This window comes from Schistocerca cancellata, chromosome 4 (assembly GCF_023864275.1).
Source record: "Schistocerca cancellata isolate TAMUIC-IGC-003103 chromosome 4, iqSchCanc2.1, whole genome shotgun sequence".
In the NCBI taxonomy this organism is placed as follows: Eukaryota; Metazoa; Arthropoda; class Insecta; order Orthoptera; family Acrididae; genus Schistocerca; species Schistocerca cancellata.
In genome coordinates, this window is record NC_064629.1 from 741,391,668 (window position 1) to 741,409,411 (window position 17,744).

General features: G+C 38.2%; 1 protein-coding gene across 5 annotated transcripts in view; it reads left to right on the forward strand.

The window, feature by feature from the left end:
• The first annotated feature begins 167 nt into the window (after positions 1 to 167).
• LOC126183891 (palmitoyltransferase ZDHHC20-B-like) overlaps positions 168 to 17,744 on the forward strand; it is a 296,753-nt gene continuing 279,176 nt past the window's right edge. For all 5 annotated transcript variants that reach the window (XM_049926210.1, XM_049926211.1, XM_049926208.1 and 2 more), the window contains exon 1: positions 168 to 429. In XM_049926210.1, the coding sequence (XP_049782167.1) occupies positions 279 to 429 (151 nt within the window). In that variant the 5' untranslated portion in view covers positions 168 to 278. The remainder of the gene's footprint in view (positions 430 to 17,744) is intronic.

The following is a 17,744-nucleotide window of genomic DNA, read 5'->3' on the forward strand; positions in this document are numbered from 1 at the left end:
AATATTATACCTATATTATTTTAAACGGGCCAGAGCAAACTTTTTTAAAATTACTCAGATCACCTTTCACGCCTATATATGGTCTGTGATTAATTTATCGATTTGCAGGGTGAGGTGAAACATGACAAATCTTTGGTGGGAGTGTCACGTAACTGAAATATCTTTGTTTTGTACTTAGGTAGTTGAATGGAATCACGTTGGGTATACGGATGTGAAGTTGTCATGCTATGTTTTGTAGTGTAGATATGTGTGTGTGACAGAGAAATGAAAGTGTATGGATGTTTCAAATGATGCCATCGAACACTAACGATCATAACCGTACAAAACTGTATATGTGGTGCTTCCAAACTGTTAAATGGGTTCCTGTACTCTTCATAGTTACGATCGTCGTGTGGTCGTATTATGCATACGTAATTCAGCTGTGTATATGTGAGTATACTTTACGTTGTTTTGTTGGTGGCTTGTTCACTATGAATGAATTTTGAAATCTATACTGTTACAGTTCTCTTATGATTGTTTACAGTACATGTTTGTTGTGATTAAAAGCGAAACAATACAGCTACGTTAATATTATGGTGTTTTTTTATTTTTTTCCAAGAGTTTATTGGCATTGAATTGCGAGTAATTTGAAATACCAACAACTGATTTTTCTTAACTCGGTTGTTCCCATGTAAACTACAAACAAGTTAAGGGTAGCCGTGTAGCAAGTGTAAGACCATATAACATTTTCCTTGTACGTAAAATGGTTTAACATAATGGTTCCCATTTACAAAAATATGGAAGAACCTTTCCAACAAAATTTGATACACGTTGCATCTGTCGGTGCTGTGGGTTGTCAAGGTGTTATGAGTGGTTTGGTATTCTCGTTGAACTTGGTTTCCTAGTAATATGTTATTCTGTGTATCGACAAATTATTCGTCGAATTTACGATTATGACATCAGTCAAAATATAGGATCGTATTTGACGCTCGGTTTAAGTATATTTAACTGACACAATATTGTATTATCATACATTCCTTGGATAAAAGAAAAGAAGTTTCTTCAGTTGTCAGATAATATAATTAGAGGTCCTAAGGAAGCTACTTGTGATAGTTGTTAGACTTGTCAGTATTGGATTTTGTTACTGTGCTTCTATATCTGTAAAGAGATTTTATTTCATTATTGGTTCAGGTGCTTAAGATTCTTGCAGTGTTCCATCCCACACACAGTCGGTAGTCAGTGCAGAGTTCATAGGCTGTGTGCTTTAAAAACATTGTAGGTGTTCATGCAAAAAGAGTAGGCCTATTCCATTTAATCAGTTTGCTTGTAATAGTCATGTAAATGGATTTGTCATGTGTGTTATGCACTGGTTTGCCCTGATAGTTGTTTCATTTATGACAAGTCTTTCCATTGAGCTTTCCCATGTCAGTGATTATTTCTTTCATGATTTCATGGTCCATAATGTCTACATGATTCTTTAGATTGCAGGTTCAGTTTGATAGTGGAATCCGACAAATCTTGGGTGTGGTGACACTGCTCGCCTCAAATACAACTGACGATACCAAAAAAATTGAAATTGAGTACTTCCCCTAAGTTACATAAATAGACCACAAGTGCCGATACCAAAACATCAACCACCAACATGTGCAGTAAATAACACCAACACACAAAAACTCCACTGAACATCATAACACACAAATAATAGACCCAAAAAGATGACTACTTGGCACAAAAAAGTTCTGGCACTACACCCTAGGTCAGTGACCCCAAAAACACACACACACACACCAAAACAAACTCCCAACCCACCTACAACCTACTCCCCCCTCCCCGACCTTCACCCTCCACACAAACTAAACTCCGCACCATCATACGTCATGCACAACACCACCCTTACGTCATTGGTCAAAGCTGACGGGTGGAATTGGTCGTCTCTGTTGACCATATCATCAGCATGTATGATGATGACATTTAAACCCTTTAGTGTACTCATATCATTTATATCGAGAGTGAAAAGCAGTTGGCCCAATACTGTGTTGGTTTTGAGGCTCAGGGATTCTTCCGTGCACTTCTTTATTAGAAATGTCAGTGGCTCTACTGGAAACTCTGAACAGTAATTAACTGCTCTTGTACAAATGTCATCAGGCCCTATGGCATTTTTTTCATTTTGCAGATTATTTCTTATATTTCCGTATAATTTGTTTGAAAGGAATAAACATTGTTACATTTACATTGCTTAAAGAAATACATTATTCATTTTGTTTTGTGGGATTTTGTCATATGAGATTGTCTACCACAGTTAAGATTGTGTTCATAGAAAATGGAAGTGATGAAGTGTGGGTCCAAAAATTCCTTTCCTTTTTTTTTTTTTTTTTTTTTTTTTTAGGTATTAAGTTTTCATTATTGTTGGCACTTATTTCATTTCTGTCTGTGCTAATCAAAGTCCAGACAGTCTTTGCCATATTAAGTGGGTACTTGCTTTCTTGAAGTACATCATCTTTATTTCCTTTAGCGATCTGTGGGAATCTCTCTCTCTCTCTCTCTCTCTCTCTCTCTCTCTCTCTCTCTCTCTCTCTCTGTTTGTGTAGTCTTCACTACTGGTTTGATTTTCAATATTTTTTTGTGCCTCTCATGAATTTTTCAGGTTCCCTCTTGCCCATTGAATGACTGGTGTTATCCATTTCTTTCTCATTATATTTTTGCTTTTATTACAGCATAAAATATTTTATAGCCCCAATGTTTATCCATGGATTTTCTATAACCGTGTTACTGTTATGCTATATTCTGGACTCTATGGAACTGGTAAATCAGAAGTGTGTAAAGAATTGTATGCTAGAGCTAAGTATAAGAAGGCAATCAATGAGGCAAAGAAACTACATGATATATTAAACATTGAAAAGTAAAAAAAGAAAATAATACAATGAAGCTGTAAGTGTAATTAACTCTATTGTTTACCCTACACATAAAGAGAATATAGCCATCACCCCAGAAGAATGTAAGAAACTTTGTATCCAATCCATTGAAGAAATTGTTGTTGTTGTCTTCAGTCCAGAGACTGGTTTGATGCAGCTCTCCATGCTACTCTATCCTGTGCAAGCTTCTTCATCTCTGAGTAACTACGGCAACCTACATCCTTCTGAATCTGCTCAGTGTATTCATGCCTTGGTCTCCCTCTAAGATTTTTACCTGCTGCACTTCCCTCCAATACTAAATGGTTGATCCCATGATGCCTCATAACATGTCCTACCAACCTATCCCTTCTTCTAGTAAAGTCATGCCACGAATTCCTCTTCTCCCCAATTCTATTCAGTACCTCCACAGTAGTTACGTGAATCTTCAGGATTCTTCTGTAGCACCACTTCTAGAATCTTTGTATTCTCATCTTGTCTAAACTATGGCTCCATTCCATACAAATACTTTCAAGAAAGACTTCTTGACACTTAAATATATACTCAGTATTAACAAATTTCTCTTCTTCAGAAACTCTTTCCTTGCCTTAGCCAGTCTACATTTTATATCCTCTACTATGACCATCATAATTTATTATGCTCCCCAAATAGCAACACTCATATACTACTTTAAGTGTCTTATTTCCTAATCTAATTCCCTCAGCATCAGGCTGCAACCCTGTCTCACTCCCTGCGCAACCACAGCTTCTATTTCATGCCCCTCAACTCTTATAACTGCCACCTGGTTTCTGTACAAATTGTAAATAGCCTTTTACTCCCTGCTTTCTCTTAGTCTTCAAATGCTAGAAACATAGGTTTGCCTTTCCTTAATCTAACTTCTAAGATAAGTCGAAGGGTCAGTATTGTCTCTTTTTTCCTACATTTCTATGGAATACAAACTGACCTCCCCAAGGTTGGGTTCTACCAGTTTTTCCATTCATCTGTAAAGAATTCATGTTAGTATTTTTCAGCCATGACTTCTTGAACTGATAGTTCAGTAATTTTCGCACATGTCAACACCTGATTTCTTTGGGATTGGAATTACTATATTCTTCGTGAAGTCTAAGGGAATTTCGCCTGTCTCATACATCTTGCTCACCAGATGGTAGAGTTTAGTTCTGGCTGGCTCTCCCAAGGCTATCAGTAGTTCTAATGGAATGTTGTCTACTTCTGGGACCTTTCAGTGCTCTGTCAAATTCTTCACACAGTATCGTATCCCCCATTTCATTTTCATCTATGTCCTCTTCCATTTCCATAATTTTGCCCACAAGTACGTCACCCTTGTATAGACCCTCTAATGCTCCTTCCACCTTTCTGCTTTCCCTTCTTTGCTTAGAACTGGTTTTCCATCTGAGCTTTTGATATTCATACAAGTGTTTGTCTTCATCCAAAGGTTCCTTTAATTTTCCTGTAGGCAGCATCTGTCTTACCCCCTAGTGATATATGCCTCTACATCCTTACATTTGTCCTCTAGCCATCCCTGCTTTGCCATTTTGCACTTCCAGTCACTCATTTTTAAGATGTTTGTATTCCTTTTTGCCTGCTTCATTTACTGCTTTTTTATATTTTCTCCTGTCATCAATTAAATTCAGTACCTTTTCTGTTACCCAAGGATTTATACTAACCCTCATCTTTTTACCTACTCTGCTGCCTTCAGTATTTGATCTCTCAAAACTACCCATTCTTCTTCTACCATATTTCTTTCCCCCTTTCTTGTCAATTATTCTCTAATGCTTTCTTGGAAACACTCTACAAACCTTTGGTTCTTTCAGTTTATCCAGGTCCCTTCTCCTTAAATTCCCACCTTTTTGCAGTTTCTTCAGTTTTAATCTACAGTTCATAACCAATAAATTGTGGTCAGAGTCCACATTTGTCTCTGAAAATGCCTTACAATTTAAAACCTGGTTCCTAAATCTCTCTCTTACCATTATATAACCTATCTGAAATCTTCCAGTGTCTCGAGGCCTCTTCCACATATACAACCTTCTTTCATGATTCTTAAACCAAGTGTTAGCTATGATTAAGCTATGGTCTGCATGAAATTCTACCAGGTGGCTTCCTCTCTCATTCCTTACCCCCCATTCCATATTTACCTACTACTACTACTACTACTACTACTACTACTCCTTCTCTTTCTTTTCCTACTATCCAATTCCAGTCCCCCATAACTAAAATTTTCAGCTCCCTTCACTAACTGAATATTTTTTTTTTTAACATCATACATTTCGTCAATCTCTTCATCTGTGGACCTAATTGGCATATAAACTTGTACTACTGTGGCACGCCTGGGCTTTGTGTCTACCTTGGCGACAATAATGCATTCACTATGCTACTCGTAGTAGCCTATCGAAGCTCCTATTTCTTTATTCATTATTAAACCTATTCCTACATTACCCCTGTTTGATTTTGTATTTATAATCTTATATTCACCTGACCACAAGTCTTGTTCCTCCTGCCACCGAACCTCACTAATTCCCACTATATCTAGCTTTAGCCTGAACATATCCCTTTTTAAATTTTCTAACCTACCTGCCTGATTAAGGGATCTGACATTCCAAGCTCCGACCCATAGAACACCTGTTCTCTTGAAGAAATCAGTAGTTAATAAACAAACCTCCCGAAACCGCACTTAGTATCAGCGACAACTGCTTTGAAAAGCCTTTCACAGGAGTGTATCAAAGTACTGTCCTGAAAATAGGGAAAAATTTCAAACCTTCAGCTAGTGTTGATTACTATGATTTGTTCATGTAATTTGTTTAAAGATGTTATTGACGGCATAATTTATCCTTTAACTTATTGTGTAAATAAATCTCTAGATGGAGGTAAGTTCCTTGAGAAAGTACAACTTTCTAGTTGTGCCCATGTATAAAAAAGTTGAAAAGAACTGTCCCACTAGCTATAGGCCCATATCGATAACTCCTTTTTTTTCTAAAATTTTTGAAACAATAATGTATAAAAAAAGTTGGTGTTTATTTGGGCAAATCAAATATAATCAGTGGTAAACAATTTGGGGTCAGGAGAGGTAAATCCGCAACTGACTCAATGGATTCCCAAGTTCCCAAGTAAAATTTGTGTTCAAGGTTAGGGGCTATGCTCCGGCTATGTTTTGTGACCTGAACAGGGGGGTTTGATTCTGTAGAGCATAATACTTTGTTGACTAAGCTACTCTATTACAGTTTTGATGGCAACAGTATAAACATGTTTAAATCTTTCCTAGAGAACTGCCAACAAGTTGTGTGCATTGGTAGAAAGAAGTCAAATTTGTCAGTCCACTTCCGTGCACACCAGGAAGAAAACTTGCTGACCAGAAGCCGAACGCTGATTGGTGGACTGCTACCAATCATTCACAACATGGACATCCATGAATAGCCTCTTTCCTTCAGTCTTGCCTTACGTCATGACTAGCCAATCATATTAGAGGACCAATTAAAAGTTTTACAACAGTGCCGTCAGACATTGATAGTCTGTAATAAATAGAAGCACCTATCCCCATGCAAAACAAGTTGTGCCCTGAGGAAGACCATTGCAATTTGGCCAAAATGTCAGTTTTAGTTTATTATTGTTGTTAGTTTTTTAGCAATGACGTGGCTTAATACCCAGAAGAATTTTAATCACTAAGACAAATTTTGTTTATATAGGTCTGGAGTGCTTGGATCTTTATTGTTTCTGTTAATGATTAATGATCCCCTCCCAGGGGACACTGCGTTACCATAGGCACCTCCAGTGCTGGGTGGGAGGGTTTGTGTGCTCTGATGAGGTTGAGATATGTACCAGCCGGAGTGGTCTCAATTGAGGAGCTAGACGATGTGTGTCCCACACCATAGGGTGGGGGGGGGGGAACTCTATAGGCTAGGTCGTCAACCCCTCTAAGGGAGCTAACCCTGAAATGAAAGCCTGGTCTTCCAGGTTGGGAGTTGAGCACAGGGCTGATACCCCTGCCTTGTAAAAAATCTATTATTGCGAATAATTCAACAAGGAATTCCGGACTGCCCCTAAGTAGACAAACTATCTAGAAATATGGATTTATCAATGCTTATGTTTGGAACATGGAACGTGCGCACACTGTTGCAAACAGGAGTGATGAATAGTGTTGCAGAAGAGGTGCTAAGGTATGGAATAGGAGATGTTGCACTGCAGGAAATCAGGTGGAAGGGAAGAGAAGAGATTTATAAGCAGAAATTCTCAATGTACTATTCAGGAAAAGATGAAAGACAAGGGGAGTATGGAGTTGGGTTTATAGTCTCCAAGGATATGCATAGATCAGTTATTGCCTTCACACCATATAATGAAAGAATATGTACTCTACGTATGAAAGGCAGATTTCACAGTGTGGCCTTTGTTAATGTATATGCACCAATGGAAGAATCAGATGAAGATACTGTAGACATCTTCTATGATAAACTACAGGAGGTGTGCGACAGAATACCCAAATATGATCCCAAAATAGTTCTTGGCGACTATACTGGAAAACTGGGAAAGAAAGAGGCATTCAGAAGTGTGTTTGGTAAGGGTGGAAAATACCAGAAACAAATGAAGCCAGCCAAATGGACCATATATTGACATCAAAGAGGTGGGCATGTGATGTGGTAATTGTGCGCACTTTCCAAGGAGCTAATTTTGGTTCTGACCATTACCTACTAGGAGCCAAAGTGAGACAGAAACTTGCCGTGGCTGGCAGAGGAAGTAGTACCAGAGTAAAGAAATGGAATATAGAACAACTGAAAGATAGGTCTACTGTTCAGGAGTACCCGAACAGATTGAGACACAAGTTACAAACAAAAGATGGTGGAGATGATATAGACAAAGAATGGAACTCTATTAAAGATGTCATTAGGACAACAGCACATGAAATACTGGGAGAAGTAAGGAGACTTGAGAATGAAGACTGGTATGATGAATGTAGACACAGTGGAACAGAAAAAGAAAGCAAGGCTGAAATGCTTGCAGCAGAATACTAGATCAAATCAGGCATTATATAATGAAAATAGAATAGAGGCAGCAAGGGTATGCAGGAGGAGAAAAAGGAAGCCATGAAGAGAAAGATAGGAGATGGAAGAGCAGTAAAAAAGGAATGAAAGCAGAAAATACTACAAGAAAGGAACTCAGGAATATAGACCAAAAATAACGTCTTGTAAGGACAAAGAGAGAAATTTGCTGACAGATAAACAAGATGTTGTGGATAGATGGCGAGAATATTTCAAGGGAATTTGGAGGGCAATCCTACGAGGAATGGGCAGCCACTCTATTATACCATAGATTCAGAAATAGAGGATCCAACATAATAGGAAGTATGGAAGTTAGTGCGTTGTTTAAAAAATTATAAAGCACCAGGAACCAATGAAATAATTGCAGAACTGCTAAAAAAATGGGGAACTGATCTTCAAAAGCAGACCCACAAACTTAAGTTAATATGGAATCAGGAAAGAATCCCAGAAGAATGGATCGTAGGTGTAATCCAACCAATACACAAGAAAGGAGACAAGACCTGCTGTTCAAATTACCGAGGAATTACCTTGCTGAATGTAACCTATCAGATCTTCTCGAGTATTATCTGCAACAGATTATCACCATATTCAGAAGAGATTTTGGGGGAGTATCAGTGTGGATTTCGACCTAATAGCTGAACAACAGACCAGATATTTGTGTTGAGGTAAATACATGAAAAGACATGAGAGTATAACATTGAGCTTCATAACCTCTGGGTGGACTTCAAGCAGGCCTTTTATAGTCTAGATAGAGCACAAATGCTGAATGATTTGTTGCTGCTTGGTATGCCATCGAAGTATGTCTCACTCATTCAAGCAACATTGACAGGTTCCAAGGTTGCAGTGCGAGGGGGATGGAGAACTGACCAATTGGTTTAGCATTAGTAAAGGTGTCAGACGAGGGGACACACTCTCTACAATGCTTTTCAATCTGACTCAAAGCAGCCATGCAGAAGCTTCGGATATCTGGTTACATAGGCACAAAGTAGACTCAGATATGTACATATGCCAATGATGTAACAATTATTAGTAAAAGGATGTCACTATAGAGGCCAATATGTGAGATGAAAGAAGCCACAAGACCTAGAGGCCTTTCTATAAATGAAACAAAGACTAAGTACATGAATTTCACCAGGAAGGAAAATAACGTGGATAGATTATCAGCAGGCAGTTTCAATTTTGAACATGTGCAGAACTTTGACTAGTTGGGCTCTAATATTAGCAGCACAAATTCCATGTTAACTGGAATAAAACTGCGCATCCTAAGTGGTAATAGATGCTCCCATGTTTAAGAAATTGTTGGCCTCTAGGTTATTAAATATGCAGCTGAAGCTGCAACTATATAAGGTCATGATGAGGCCAGCCGTAACCTACAGATGCGAAACATGGACGTTAACGAGTGGTGATGAGCAACAGCTCAGGATATTTGAACATAGATTGCTGCGTAAGATCTGTTGGGCAATCTAGGATAATAATGGTTTCTGGAGATCTAGAATGAGTACTGAGCTAGACTACTTCATACAAGGAATTATAAAAAGTAAAAGAATAGCCTAGCTTGGGCATGTCCTCAGGATGGGTACTGGAAGAACAACAAAAAAGATTTTTGAATGGAGGCCAGACAGAGGAAGGCCACGAAAACAGTGGATAGATGATGTGGAAGAAGATATAAAATCTGAGTCAGAGGACAGTGGAGAACAGCGCTGGCGAGGGCAGAATGGAAGTATGCTGATGACACAACTTTTCTAAATAAAAGCACAGATCTAGCTGCACTGAAAACATTTACCAAAAGTACCCTTGCTCAATCTTCATTACATTTCAGAGCGAATGGTTTCTTGCTAAAAGTAAACCCCAGGAACTTAACGTTAGCTTGAAGGAGATCCCTAATTACCATGAACTAGAAACTGTTGGAATTTTAGGTGTTACTACTACTGATAACAAATTGACCTGGGAACCACACATCAGAAATACATCAGGTAGACTTTCAAGAGTCATTTATTTAATTAGGAATTTAAAAAGATATATTCCAGATAACTATGTAAGATCAACATATTTTGCTTTCTTCCAAAGGATTATATGGTGTGGAATTTTATTGTGGGGGAGTAATTCTCACAAATATTTTGCTTTTGCAGAAGAAAGTATTGAGGATAATTACTCATTACAGTAAATCAGAACACCGTAAACCTCTGTTTGTTAAATTGCAATGTGTAACAATAGTAAACTTATTCATTTATAATGTTCTGTTGTACATTAGGAACAATGTTTCAAAATTTGTATTGAGAAGTGATATTTGTAGCTATAATACTAGAAACAGAACATGTGTAGACATTCCACATCATAGACTGTGTAAATCACAGAACTCCTACGTAGTCCTTGGACTAAGGATGTTTAACAGACTAAGCAAGGATTTTAAAGAATTGCCTGTAAATGTTTTTAAAGCCAAATTGTATAAGCTACTAGTAGACAATCCTTTTTACACTGTTGAATTTTTTAAGAGGAAGGTACTGTTTGGTAACGTGGTTTCTGCTTTTACCCATTTCATGCAAACTAAAGTACATTGGAAATGTATGCTTTTAACATTGTCTATTGCTTTAACAAACTGATGACGATAAAATTTTATTATTATTACTCCATTTTTCTGAGCTAAGTGTAACATCTTTAGTTTTTATACTATGTCTTACATCCATAAAAGTGTATGCATTGTGTTTTGATTTGTCAATTATTTCTATCAACAGCTTGCAATGGTCTGAAAGTAATATGTAATACCTGAACTTTTTGTATAGACTGATGACATGATCTACCAGTGTTGCAAATGATGGAACAGCAGCATCCCTATAGTAGTTCTACCCCCCGCCCCCCAAATTTAGGTTGTGAAGTTCTGATTTGATCATATAAGTCTCTTGAATGAGAACTGCCTTCTAGTGTGTTTATATTATCACCTACTACTACTATGTAAGTGAATTCTCTGGTATCCTTTTCTAGTAGTACATGCAGTTACTTGAGAAAATGTCTTACTTGACAACTTGGAGATCTGTGCTGCCCTAATATTAAGCTCTTCTTCCTTTCTCTGTATAGCTGCTGCTTCAAGACAATTTCTGTATGTTTCTGTCTGTCCACCTTTTTGTTTAAATATACAGCAACTCTGCCTCCCTTATGTCCCTGTCCACTGAAACATGCAAGTATCTTGTATCCAAAAATGTGGCTGGAATATTGACATTGTTTTCTGTATTATAAAAGCTATGTCTTGGTTTGCCTCAATCTTTGACATCAACGCCATCTGGCACCAAGTTAAAACAATACAGTCCTCAAGTCTGCTGTCTTCAGTCTGACATGAAGTTCCAGATAATATCTTCTGTTCCAAATGTTGTCTAACAGCAATTATGAGACGGTATGTTTTTCTTGTATTGCTAACTTCTATGAGCCTACGAAAGCATATTGTAGGTACTTGAACTCAGTATGTATTTCCATTCCTGCTGTTACTTTGGCCTCATAATTACTATGTATTAGCTATAATAATTTGTCTTTTGTGTAAATTTGCCCCAATTATCTGATGGACTCAAAACCCATCATACATAAAGTTTTTAGCAATTAAGACATTTCCGTGGAATTACTACATGGAAAATCTGAATGGTCACGTACCTTACAAATGGAAGACTTCATATGTCAAATGGAAGAACATTGTACATCTTGATTACATTTTCTTCCGGTCCATGTTCACACAATCTCTGGTATCTCAGAATCAATTAGTACTTCTATTGCTTTCAATTTCCTAGCAGCACAGTGTTCTCATCAGCGAAGTGTGAACAAAAAAACAGGTGAAACACATCTTTACTGTGAATACAGTTACTGCAGCTCACACACATTTGTTTGTATCACTGACAACTTGTAGTAAGTTGGGTGAAAGACTCCAAAATAGTTTGTTTCCCTCTTTGCTGCCTACTGGTTGGTAAATTCTGCCAACTAAGCATTGCACAGTATCAATCTACATAAAAACTCCTATTCTAAAAGAAGAACCTCAAAAGGTACTGAAGACTTGGAAAGGTATATAAAACTAAAAGTATAATTGCTAGATGTAAAGCACATGATACTGTAAACTCTAAAAATAATTCTAAAGCAGCTTGGAATGATACTGAAAAGGAAATGATTAATTATAGTAAAGAAAATGGTGTACCACAATTCTCAATATTCTGTAAATCATACTAACTGTGCCACCCTGCCCTGTAATTGCACCTTGGATGATGTAGAAACCTTATTTACTCAGACTGAACAATGTGTGAAATTCTTTACCACAAATTTCCTTGGTTAATAATTACTGTAGGAACGCAAGTACAAAATTCTTCAGGAAGTTGTCACATTCAGAGCTATTAAATAAACATAAGGAAGAATCAGATACTTAGTTTAAGTGCACTGAATTTTATTCTGTTTAACTCTTAGTAATGAACCAAATTGAAATGTGATTCAGAAGTGAAAAAATCTTGTAATTTTTATGCAAGCATTTTTATTTTGCAATATATTGTTACAACAGACTTCAGTCCATCATGTGATAAGGGGCTTCAAATTCATGCCACACACACTGCTCTGCAGACATCTAAATTTTCTCCACTAGTTACACAGCAATTCATTTAAATATAATCAAGTAGTATTTTCAATCAAGGTTTTAATTGCACATGCAAATAAAAGGATAAAGGTATCAATTGAAAGACAACATTGCAAAAAAGTTTTTATTTTCTTTATTAATATTGCTTGGGTTTCCACATCACCAACAGGGGTACCAAGCACAATGCGTTACTCGTTTGTTTTACATGGTGAATTTCCCCAGTAGGCCTACAAACCATGGAATGTACAGAAGTGCGCACACATCTAAAACTTAGTGCCAACAGTAATTATGGTCAGAATCAGTGAGAACATTTAATATTTCACTTTCAGGCTGCCTCAATGCCGAAACAATATTGGCTTTTTCAGCAAGGGTTGGTTTCTTCAAACTGCCCTTTGGCTGTTTGTTACATTTACCAGGTCTTTGTTGCACTTTTACTCTCTCGTTGCTGGGGCGCCGTGGAGCTTCCCTGCAGTCTGATTGAAAAAGTGACAGTAAATGAGCTGCATCTTTCTGTAGTGACTTCAGGATTTCTGTGGACACTTTACCTGAACTGACACGGTTAATCAGAATTTGGTACATGGACACTAGTTCTCGGGCCAGAGATGTGTTCTCATGGTCATTAGTATTTGTTTGCAATGAACACAAAATGGCACAAGCCTCTTCCGTCACAATTGCTTCAGTTGGTGTAAATGTGGCACTGGAATGTAATGTATTCGTCATTGACACTGCATGATTGTGTTTGCATATGTTCAAATGAATTAAACTGTCCGCACAGGAACAACTGAAAGTATGTATACATATATTACATTTGGAACACATGATCTTGCACTCCAATTTACATTCAATGTTATTTAAAATAACAGTACGTGTTACAACACAATGTGTTTGGGATTTCATACGAGACTTTGAGCCATCAGTATTGACTGTTATGTCACTCTCCTTAACACTATATTAAGCTTTGTGATGAGCCTCAATAACATTGATTCTATATGAATGGCCACCCTTACACAGTTTAACCATTCGAGCACACAGTTTGTCACACACTAATTTCATCAACACAACAAGTAGTTCGTCAAGTCTATTGTTTGTTTTTTCCCTCTAGATAACAATATTTTAAAACTGGATGCGTTACTTCAACGTGCATATTTGTATTCATACCCAGATTGCGGTGGTGACAGTATGCTGACTGTTGAGGCCGGAATAAGTAATTTGAAGAGAAATATACACCAAAATCTCTTGTACCTTCATCTGCTTGAAGCTGCCCGATGAAAGATTCCAGCAGCTCATCAAAATTGTCTGTGTCCGGTTCTTCAAGCAATGTACAAAGAGCTTTGCACAGAAGTGCTTTCTTTTCTTCATTGCCTCGGACTGTCTTCAAATTATTCTGCCAGCTGCGGTCTATGTGCCAAGCACACGGCAGATTATTTTCTGCAGGTCCCATGACTCGTGACCACGCACTGTGGAAAGTATTAGTGTCATCAGACATGAATACTGACATTTTTATGACTCTCTCACAGCACTAAAGAAATGAGTCATTTTGAAAGTAGTCTCCTGATTAGAAACACAGAATGCTACAGGCATACCTGAACCAAAGGCGTCTACCAATAACAATGTGGTCACCAACAACTTGTAAACATTTGTACAATGTGTGGAGTCTACACATACAATATTATGTACAAATCTCTCCAATAACTGCTTCTAGTAGTCAGTCATTAACACTATCACAGTCAGTGCTGTCAAAATCTTCCCTGGCCTCACCCTCTTTCTTATAGAGGAGAACACAGTCTTTCATTTTCTCCAACCACATACTAACACTGACGTCATTAGTGCTATGCTGTGATCATCACCAATGGCGAAGTCTCTCTTAATGTTATGAATGTCATGTTGAGTCGGGAGATGCAGCCTCTCCACTCCGCTTGAGTGAATGGAGTCCCACACATCATCCAGAATTCTCTGGAAAGTGACCCCCTCAGCAATTTTACCTGCAACTTTTTAAAATAACTCCAACTACAAAGAGGCCAGTTCTGAGTTTGATCCATCCTGTTTCACATGCTGGACAAGAAAAAATAAATGTATTGCCTTTAGTCTATTCAGATGCATTAATGATCTATTCTTAAACAATTACTATGACACATCCAATAACACAGGGCAATACATAAGTATTTCAGAACTTATTTCCACACTTGTATTACTGTAATACACCTGCTGTCACACACCCAGGTAAATGGCATTACAATCGCCATTATTGTGGTCAATATGGTTCACAACATCTTGTCTTTTACAACTGCATTGATGCTACCATCTCCCGCATCCGGCCATCCTGATTTAGGTTTTCCATGATTTCCCTAAATTGCTCCAGGCAAATGCCAGGATGGTTCCTTTGAAAGGGCACGGCCGACTTCCTTCCCCATCCTTCCCTAATCTGATGAGACCGATGACCTCGCTGTCTGGTCTCCTCCCCCAAACAAACCTCATGCTACCATCAGAAATTGTATTCATATGAACTGCCAATCAATGTATTCACATCTTTTGCTCCAGATCACATATCCATAACAATATTAATTTCTCAACAGTAAAAAACAATGTTCCGTCACTGCAAAAAAGTAAGTCAACTACATATAACTAAATAACTAAAAGAAAGCCTGGCAATGTATTCTGAAACTTTCACACCATATTTACTTGGGATCACTGAAAGACCAGCAAAATTCTACAATTAAGGTAATACTCACCAGTGATGGCTTCTCTATCAGAACTACTGAGGTACAGAAAAGCAATGTTCTGTAGTAAATGACCACTTTCTTCTTCATGAAGTTCTGTCACCAACGAAATGGTTACCCACCTTGCAAGTACCCTGGGACTTACACAACCTTTTGCCACCTGACTTCGATGAATATGTGTCATGTCTGTGGCACAGAAAGGTGGTTTTTGCAGTGCCATAACAAGAGACAAATCTACTTTTTGTTTCTCTCTCCTCCTCAGACTTCCACTTCAGAAAGTCTAAAATAAAAGCATCGATGAAAAACAATTGCGTTCAGATTCAACAAGTGCAAAGTAAACAGCAGGAGGAAAACAAAAAAAAACTGCACTGTTAGATACCCTTACGAGTTACTGGTTACAAATAAGCACATGTTCTGTCGACCAACAAAAACAAGAGCTAATAGCCACAGGTCAGGCAGGTCTGTAATAATCAACAATGGACGATATTAATTTAAGTAGGCAGTGTACATTTCACTTACCGTCCTTCGTTTGGAATTCACTAGGCCTATTTTGTTTTACCATCTCAACCATGTGCTCCTGCTCTACATGTAGTCGCAACTTAGCCAAAAAAAATTAAGCTGCAGCCACTTTTTGAGCACTTTATCGTAGCTAGCATGGGGAACCATTTCATTGGTGCCATAGAGCTTCATGAAGAAGAAAGTGGAATTTGTAGTGTCAGTTAGTACCGAACACATTTCAGCCATGACCAGAACATTGCTTTTTTGCACCTCAGTAGTTCTGATGGAGAAGCCACCTGGCTGTATTTTATGCACATTTCTCAAATGAGCATTCGAATGCTTTCTCGCTGAATATTCTGTCATATACATAACACGCAACAGAACCAGCCATTTCAACTAAATAACTGTCTCCCGACGTGCAAGGAAATTCGCACACATTAGTTGTGAATACGAGAACGTGTGTAGCAGAGATGTTGCAATCGCTCAGATCTCACCCATTCTTCTGATTTTAACTTTCAGCCAATCAGCATCGCGATGGGTGAGGAGCAGAACAAGCTCCGCCTCCATGTGCTGCAGGTGCGCAGTGCAGGCAACACAAACGTGTTTCTTAAACATCCACAAAAGCAACTATGTGTAGGACAGAGTTAATCGTCAGTTAAATACTTCGTGCTATCGGAATTGAGATGACTGTTTGTACTGACATATTAAATAAAGACATTAATGTTCTTCGTTATCAGTTACCTATCAAAATAAATGCGGTATTAGAAGTAGGTAAAAGAACAATTTACGACACTAGGAATGGAAGATAGCTTACTGTTTATTTTTTAAAGTTACTGGATGCCACACATTTCAGTATTATTGTATAATAAAACAAGGATGAAACAGGCCAATTTTGCTGAAGCTTCTAATTCCGATGCACTAACAGTTTCACTTTCGCACGTAATCGTTTTCTCTGACTCGTCACTTGTATCTGAAGTGCCGATGTCGACAGTGAGGTTGTCAATGGCTACGCTATCACACCGCCATGCCTCCAGTACTCCCGCTCAAGCACTTGCACCTTTTTGCAGTAACTTTTCCAGTCTTCCGCAGTAACAGCCTGAAAAAAAAGTACTTGCAAGAGTCAATATTTTCAGATGACATGTCACCTGTAATGTTGCTCTCCCGAAAGAGTCTTTATTTTTCCCCACGCCCCCTCAATGGCATTCAAATCGCAATTGCATGGCGGAAAGTGAATTACTTTGTGGCCCTTGTTGCCAGTATGTCAACTGCTTAAGACTTCGCTGCCGCCCTATTCAGTGTAAAACTCTTCTATTGTGTCCCTGATGACTCGTTTGTTGAAGTCACCAACAACTGATTCAATTTCCCCGCGTATTCTCCTAAGTGGAAGAGAATAAAACACTTTTTTTACGAACTACATTCGAATATTTTGATAAGTGGGTTAGTGTACCATTAGTCATTACTATAAGCACCTTGTCTTTCCACTGGCTCTATCAGTAAAAGAGTACACATTTTAAGTTAATTACAACCAAATGTAGAGCTATTTAGAAATATTCTCTTATAGGATTATAATTGAAACTAACCTCTCTTTGCCAGGAGTTCCTGGGGATACGTCTGGGTGATTCCTGGCAAATTCTCTAACTCTCGCAGTACTACGCAGGCTATTCCCAGTGTACATCGCAGCTCTGAGGGAAGACTGTCAAATTGGTTGTAACGGCGATATTTTTTTTTTTTTTTTTTTTTTTTTTTTCATCATCGCAGCACTTCACTACATTCACCATTTTACGACAAGCGGTCCTTATAACCGGATTAGTTTCCCGAACTGGAGTCAACAGTAACTCCTGCGATGGGTCAGCAACCAGATCACTCATTTTCGAAACAGTGAAAACACAGCCGCTACACACTGACAGCAACAGCACAGCGACCGACAGAGCAGGCAACAAGGCGGACGACAAATGCAGTGTACGCCATACAGTTGGCAACATGTACAAATCACGACACCACGAAATCTCCCGACTGCTGCCGA